The following is a 7,713-nucleotide window of genomic DNA, read 5'->3' on the forward strand; positions in this document are numbered from 1 at the left end:
CCCCATTAGCCCCACCTTCCGCTGCCTATGCCTAGGGGGCATGTACCACCTCCCCAGTCTGTATGCAGGGTTGGGGCAGGGACGGCAGCTGCTGCTGCATGCTGATTGTGCTGTAGCTGGCCCAGGAGCGGCCAGTGCCACATGCCTGCTGCAACTGGGCTGTCCCGCACCCCCTGCCCGCTTGGCGGTGGGCTGCACATGGCATTGCACAGCTCTCGGGGCAGTAGGGCTCAAAGCCCAGCACTCAGTGGCAGCCGCCTCCACCCCACACAGATTTCAGGGGGCAGGGGGCATGTGCCCCCAGGGCCTCCTCTTGTCCCACCACCAAGCCGGGCCAGGGCCCCACTTCACCCCTGCTCCTGCCTATGCCCTGCTTCCTCCCTCACTGCTGGGGCCTCAATCTCCACACCCCCATAGCCCTTTCTCCTCCCCCTGCCCTTTCCCCCACAGACTTACCCCTCATGGTGGCATGAGTACTTTATTGTCCCTCTGCTTTTGCCACTAGGCTACTTATGTAAAAGGTTGGCACCACCACTTTCTTCTCTGGAAGCTCTCTTTTATAAAAAAAAAATATAAACTGCACAGTTCTTTGAAAGAGTATTGAGTGTTGAAGGTGGGCTCCTGCAGCCAGAGGATTCTAGATCCCAATTGTACTTTCCTGAAATCCTGAATCAGAAGTCTTAAGTTAACAGGGTTAGGATTTTGCCCCTTGTGTTTAGCATTGCTTGGCTCACTGTGTATCTCTATTAAATGGCTCAATATGTGGTTTTTTTGTCCTGCTTTTTTGGCAGGGGGTGCCATTCTTGAGCACCTACCTCTTCTCATGCCTGTATAGAGGGTCTGTACACTTAATCTAGGTTCTGGATTCTATTCTGGGGCACAAGGCGTCGAAAAATCAGCACTGAAGCAGCTGACTTGTACATGCCTAAGTGTTTATTGAATCTATCCCTAACACAAATAGAGAACATTTTGCAGAAATGTTACCACAACAGAAAAGATTTTTGGAGAGAAGCCCCACACAATCCACTTAATCATAATGTTAACAGATATAAATATAATTTTTCCTATAACTTAGTTTTCCAGTAGTGCTAAATTGCATTAAGATGGCTTTCAACATTTTTTTTTCAACATTTCTTGTCCAATGCAGTTTCTCCTTTTCATAAGATTCTATGTTAAAGCAGTTCTTCCTTGCTGGGGATGTTGGGACATGTGTTTTTGAGCCGGATGGGAAGACAATAAATTAGACAAAAGTGAGAGAAAAAATGAAGGCAAGAATAAGAGAGAAATGCAGTTAACATAATGGAGAAAACCATATACATCATAATTTCCAGACTCTTGAGTTTTATACATCCATTTTCTCATGCTGAAATAACAGATTTTACTCAGGCTGATAGGCCAGGTATAGTCACTGATCTGGCAAATTTTGTCTTTGCCTGGTTTTAAGACCTATTCACTTTTTGCACCTCATGGTTGATAGAATATTTTACTGGTCATGCAAATGTTGTAAACAATTTCTCATTTAAACCCACTGGTCCCACAATGAGAGCATGGATAAATATTTTTAAGAGGAATCTTCTTTTATTTTTCTGTTTCCCCTCATGTTTGACGTTAGATGCTTTGTCACTTAGGTCAGCTACAGATAACAACTTCCTTCAGATTGCAGGCCAGAATGACCCATCTTGGGTCAGAGGAAGACCTCTGACAAGGTGAGCGCTAGAAAAAGGCCACTACTACCACTTTTTCTTCCCGTTGTGGCATGGGGAGAGTGAATGCTACCAAAGTCCCATGTCCACAGGCCAGATCACATGGCTTCATGGGCCAGATCCAGCCTGTGGGCCATTAGTTGCCAACCTCTGACTTAGATCATCTGCACCTGAGTTCTTATCCAAAGTCACTATCTCCTGACTGGGATATTAGTTTATATAACTATGAATTCTAATATAAATGACCAGTGATTGGATTTAGGTGAATAATAAGTAACTGAGAAATGAGTTACTAAATGTAGATCCTATCTAGATTGTGGAATTCCTTTGTAACAAAAGAAGCAAGGACTTAAGTAGAGAGAAGGATAGTTTTTTCTAAATAAAATGTTCAACTTAATTTAAGCATTAGGAGTCCAACTGACTATGAATCTGTAAATATATCAGTGGCATTCCACATGTGTCTTTTCGTTGTAGGGATTTCTCTTTAGGAAAATCGAAGACTCGTAGAATGTCAGGAGAAGAGAGTGAGTGCAGTGGCGAGGTGGAGTCTTCTGCCATAGAGGCAGACCAGGGTGAACTGGCTGAGGACAGCTGGTAAATGCAATTTTTTTTTCCAACTTAACCAGCACTGTTAACTTGACTCTGTGAACATAGTGCACAGCTGTTCTGCTTATAATTTTACCACAAACTATTAACAGCTGCACAAAACATTTGCTGTATACCCTGGAGAAAGATGGCTGTAAACTTAAAGTGAGTAATAGGTAAAGTTAACTAGTTTTTCAATGTTTTACAGATCAGAAGCATGAAACTAATATAGAGCATCAAACTTGTTTCCATGTGACAGAAACATATTGATCTGTTGTTGCAGCTCTGATAAAGAGACTCGTGAGGCATGCTGGAGTGGCTCGTTGGCTGAAAGTTCTGTGCCAGAAATTGAAGTTGCTGAAGTAGCGTATACTGCTGATGAAGAGGAGTAAATCAATAGCAGCTGCCATTACCTTCCAATGTTTCATAATGTTTGGAATGGACTCTGTGGGTAAAAACATATAGTAGCTGTAAAAAAATAAATATTACAGCACCAGGCAAGAATGCACCAATTGAATGTTTACATAAACAAATCCTTACAAATTATTGAGATAAGAAATATACTTATTGCTGCTTTTGATTCAGTTTTTATCTAGCCTTTATATATTTAATATATTAAAGTCTAATTAGGGCTAAATTCAGCTATGCCTAGATTCTTAAATACTGTACATAGATTATAATGATTTGCCACGGCAGTGGCTAAAGCTATATATGTGTATTCACCAATCGCGTTACTCAAGGATGTGACATACTGTGCATCACGTTTGCCACTAATGTGACATTTGATGTGTTCATCTCTTTGGTGTTTGATTTTTTTCAAATTCTTATATAGCCATTGAATAATACTCATGGAAATAAAGGTGAATGCACGTTAGGTTGAATAAAAGTATAGAATATATCGTGTTTGTTTTTAAAGGTCTAAATAAATTTTAATGCCGTGAAATAGGAAGATTTACATTACCAAAAGAAAGGTATTTATGAAATGGAAAGGATTGGCCATTTTAATAAAAAGCTAGTAATCGTTGCTGAAAGAACTAACGCGTGAGAACCTGAGAACCCAAACACACTGTCTGTTCACCCACCAATATGATGTTGTAATAACTGATTTAGTTCAGGAATGCTTTTTTACATCTGATATTTTTGTTGCATACCCACGTAATGATAATGAGTTTTATCAAAAACACTACCTCTTGCCTTCTTGCTAATGCATACATGATTTGTTTAAAAATTATTCTGGATTATACGGAGATATAGAATGATTTGTGGAAAGCCATATTTTTTTCTGCACAGTAGCTAGGTTGAATCTAGTTGCAATGTATTTTTGTTTCAATATATTTTACACATGGGAATGTTGCTACAATGCATTCTACAGCCTATTTTTCAAAACGTATTAAGCCAGGTGATGCACTTTATAATAGACTCCTTTGTGCCAAGTTTAATTGGCTAATTTCTTTTGAGAGGGGGAGTTGCAGGGAGAGGATTATGTAGTGCCTTTTTGTATTTTACTTGTTCATTACTACAGAAGTTTGTTACCATACTGTGGGCCAGCTTTATGGAATCGTTAATACAGCTTGTTTGTTCTGCACCTATTTACTAAAAGTGCCTTGTTTTCTTCTGCTTTTCCAACTGGAAGAATGCTTTTCTGTTTTCATCATTTTTTCTGTACCACCCACTTCTTTGTTTAATGCTGTTAATATGCAGTATCTTTGTGCTGGAGTTTTCAAAGTTAGCTTTGTATTTCAGGCTGTACATACAATGACCTTTATGCAGAACTGTTTGAAACCTCCTGGGGAAATAAAACTGTGGACATCGCACACATTTTCTCTTTTTTTTTTTTTTCCCCTGTTAATAGAAACATTTTAAATACCCAGTCAGCAGAAATTTATGAAAAGCAAATCCAGGATATCTCACTTCATACAGTTTTTTTTAAGTCTCAGTTCTGGTTGTCATCTTTGCATGAAAATGAATGAATGTTGCAAAACATCAGAAAATTGACTGTGTGTATGCTGAAGGTAAAAGAGACAGGTAATCAATTTTTGTATTCTTTTGGACTCTGATAGGCTTCTAGGGGATTTTGTAAAATATTACATGTTCCTGGAACATTATATAGAAACTATGCAATTGTCAAATCCCATTGCAAGTCACGTACTGTCTTAAACAGGACTAAGCTGTATATGTTAAAATAATTTAGATTTAAAACAATAAATGTTTGAAACATTTTGAAATTTTTTTTTAGCATTCTTCACTTTTGTTACTTTGTGGACTGCCACTTTAGCCATTAAATGAATATAAATCTACATATAAATGTTTTCCAAAGCATTTAAAGGGGATGGTGAGAAATGTGGGAGTTTGTATTTTGCCCTGTCATCTTTAAGGATTGTAGGATGCCTCACTTTAAGTTGAAATTTTAAATGCTTTATCTGAGAAGCACCCTCCATGGCACCTTGTATTTATATGGATTGACCTAATTTGTTTTTAATCAGACATATATACACAGTGCATTTGAAATGCAGTGGTCAAGGCTTCCTGGTAGCTGTAGATTCATAGAAGTTAGGGGCTGGAAGGGACCTCATGACATCATCATCAGGTCCAGCCCCCCCCTCCCCCCCCAGCTCTAAGGCAGGAAAGACTGCTGAGATCAGATGACCCCAGCGAGGAGTGCATCCAGCTGTCTTTTGAAGATCTCTAGGGAAGGTGACTCCTCCCTCTAGGGGGAGTCTGTTCCAGACTCTGGACACACAACCCGTAAAGAAGTTTTTCCTTATGTCTAATCTGAAGGGATCTTCTATCAGTTTAAGACCATTATTCCTAGTCTTCCCCTGGGTGCCTTGGTGAACAGATGATCTAACCCCTGATGTTCACCCCTTATATAAAGGTTGCCACCAAGTCCCTCCCTGAATCTTCTCTTTTTCAGGATGAACAGTTCCATGTCCTTCAGTCTCTCCTCATATGGTCTGTTCTCTAGACCTCTAATAATTTGTGTGATCCTCCTTTGGACTTGCAGCAGAAAGCCCCTTTTCCTCTTGCCTGCAGTTGCTCTCCCCTCCTTGGATATGTTTTTCCTCTTCTACCTTTTCTTCCTTCCTCTTTCTTTCACTTTAAGATAAAGATTTGTGTTTTGAAATTTGTGTGTGTGCATTTTGTATCTCCCCTTGTATTTTGGTATTTTTTATCTATTTGTGTGCCATGGCATTACTTCTGTAGCTTATATTTTATACTCCTCACCTTTCAACTAAATGTGTTTAGTTTCATAAGTAAGTTATACATTGTAACAATGTTAACGGGCTGGAATCAAACTGTCCTTCCTTGTATCAGGCTGGCCCCTGAAAGAGCGAGTGAATCAGTGATTGAATGTGTAACACGGTAGCAGGCAGCAATTAACACCTAAGGAAACTGCAGATCAACCAACGGAAGAACTCAATAGAAGACAATGTAGCAACCAGGACATCTCTAAACGTCACTGATCAAGGGCTAGAAGCCCTGGCCTGAGTTAATCAACGCCGGGGACCAACTTTTGGGCTGAATATCTCCAAATCAACCGCTCCCAGAGCCCTATTCAAAATTCATCAACGGACTCCCAAACCTGCACATTTGTGTGGATGACCCCTGGGGCTGACAGATGCCGTCCAGTAGCCACCGAGGGGGGGGAAGTCCCACGAGGGTCAATGACCCCTGGATTGGGCAAACCTGAAAACTGGGGAGTCACCAAAGTCTGCCAAGGACAGATAAAAAGCAGTGAAAAGTGACCCTCAGTGGCGCCCTCTTGATCTCCAACTTGACCAGCACCCGACCTGTCCAGCCAGAAGGACCAGCCAGCAACTCCCTTCTGGAAGATAACACCACGCTGAAAGAAGCCTCGACGACAGACTCCAGCGCTTGTAGGATAGGTATACCTGACTCTTGTAGCTTGCTACTGTGTGTGTGTGTGTGTGTGTGTGTGGGGACCAGCCCCAAGGTTTATGATTTAACTTCATTACAGTGTTTCAATCCGCCTAATAAACCAGAATTTTAAGGATCCCGAGTTGGACATTTGTAGCCAACAGACTCTTTCCAGCTTCTCTACATCCCTCTTGAAGTTCAGCACCCAAAACTGGACGCAGTACTCCAACTGCGGCCTCACCAATGCTGAGTAAAGCAGGAAGAAGACATCCTTAGTCTTGCTTGTGATGCACTGGTTAATGAATGCCTGGGTGTTGTTCACTTTGCCGTCTATGGCATCACACCTGTGGCTCATGTTCATTTTGAGGTTGATCATGACCCCCAGGTCTTTTTCAGTTGTGGTGCTGGCAAGTGTAGCACCACCAAGCCTGTAAGTACATAGGACAGAGATGCAAATATTGTTGTGTTAGGCAATTACCTAGTATCACTTTATGTAAATTCATCCAGCATATAGTATTAGACTGCAATGTAGTTACATCACTGACAGGAATACAAAAATAATTCCCTTTTGAGACGGGCTGTACAAGGTCATGTTAAACCTCACAGCTAGTTTGCAAAGCTGCTTTTTGATATATTTTTTTCTCTCCACCCTTAAATTCATAGGAACTTCCAAAGTGGGTCAGGCTAAAGGTCCATCTAGTCTACTGTCCTGTTTCAATGATGGGAAGTAAAAGGCTAATTTACAGCTGGGATGGCCAAAGTGGTATATGAGCTTCATGCAGCTTCTTCAATGCAGCTCCTGGTGAAAATGTTTGGAACATTATAATGTTAGGGCTGTGGTGTGAGAAACAAAGGAGTGTTTGTGGCTGGTCATCTTTTAGCTATTTGAAAATTGTGGTAGGCAGCTCCTAAGAATAGGAAGTTTGGTTACCCCTGAGTCTTAGAAGAAAAGTAGAAGTAAGAAACTAGGAACGTGTATACAAAGAACATGGGGATAGAGGAAATGTTCTGTTTTCAAACACTACTCGTCCAACAGGAAGAAATTTTGTATTCAGATACTGACTTTATGTTAGTGATTCCAATGCAGAATAAACCAACTGGTAGCAGTTCTGTTTAGAAGTGGGTTATGGCATCTTGTTTGTGCTCATGATGAATGTAGGACTTGAAATGGAATCTAGGCAGAACCAACTATAACCTACTAATGCACCTACCCCTCTTCTGTTACAGTTGATATTCCATCATCCACTCCCACCTACAATTCATTCTCTTAATAAATTTGTCTAGCCAATATTCTCCCAAGTCATTCTAGAATATGGGGAATAAACTATATCTTAGAATTATGTCATAGAAATTAGGGGCTAGAAGGGACCTCGAAAGATTGATCTCGATTGTTAAACATCCTCTTAACAGTTTATGACCGTTGTTCTTTTTTCTCCCTTGGAGCACCCTAGTGAACAATAATTCTCTCACCTCCTGATTACTCCTTAGGTTACATGGGGGGCAAGGAAAAAGGGATTTGGTGGTAGGGGTCTGCTACAGACCCCCA

General features: G+C 40.8%; 1 protein-coding gene across 9 annotated transcripts in view; it reads left to right on the forward strand.

Annotated features, from left to right (window-relative positions):
- Nucleotides 1–6,303, forward strand: part of SNX16 (sorting nexin 16) — a 48,086-nt gene extending 41,783 nt beyond the window's left edge. For 5 of the 9 annotated variants that reach the window (XM_014605391.3, XM_014605394.3, XM_019486967.2 and 2 more), the window contains 3 exons: nt 1,629–1,706; nt 2,178–2,297; nt 2,572–6,303. In XM_014605391.3, coding sequence (XP_014460877.1) covers nt 1,629–1,706; nt 2,178–2,297; nt 2,572–2,680 — 307 coding nt within the window. In that variant the 3' untranslated portion in view covers nt 2,681–6,303. Of the gene's footprint in view, nt 1–1,628; nt 1,707–2,177; nt 2,298–2,496 lie in introns of all 9 variants that reach the window. The other 4 variants (XM_014605392.3, XM_014605393.3, XM_006261847.4 and 1 more) reach the window with 4 other exon arrangements.
- Nucleotides 6,304–7,713: the final 1,410 nt, after the last annotated feature.

Source organism: Alligator mississippiensis, chromosome 3 (assembly GCF_030867095.1).
Source record: "Alligator mississippiensis isolate rAllMis1 chromosome 3, rAllMis1, whole genome shotgun sequence".
NCBI lineage: Eukaryota > Metazoa > Chordata > Crocodylia > Alligatoridae > Alligator > Alligator mississippiensis.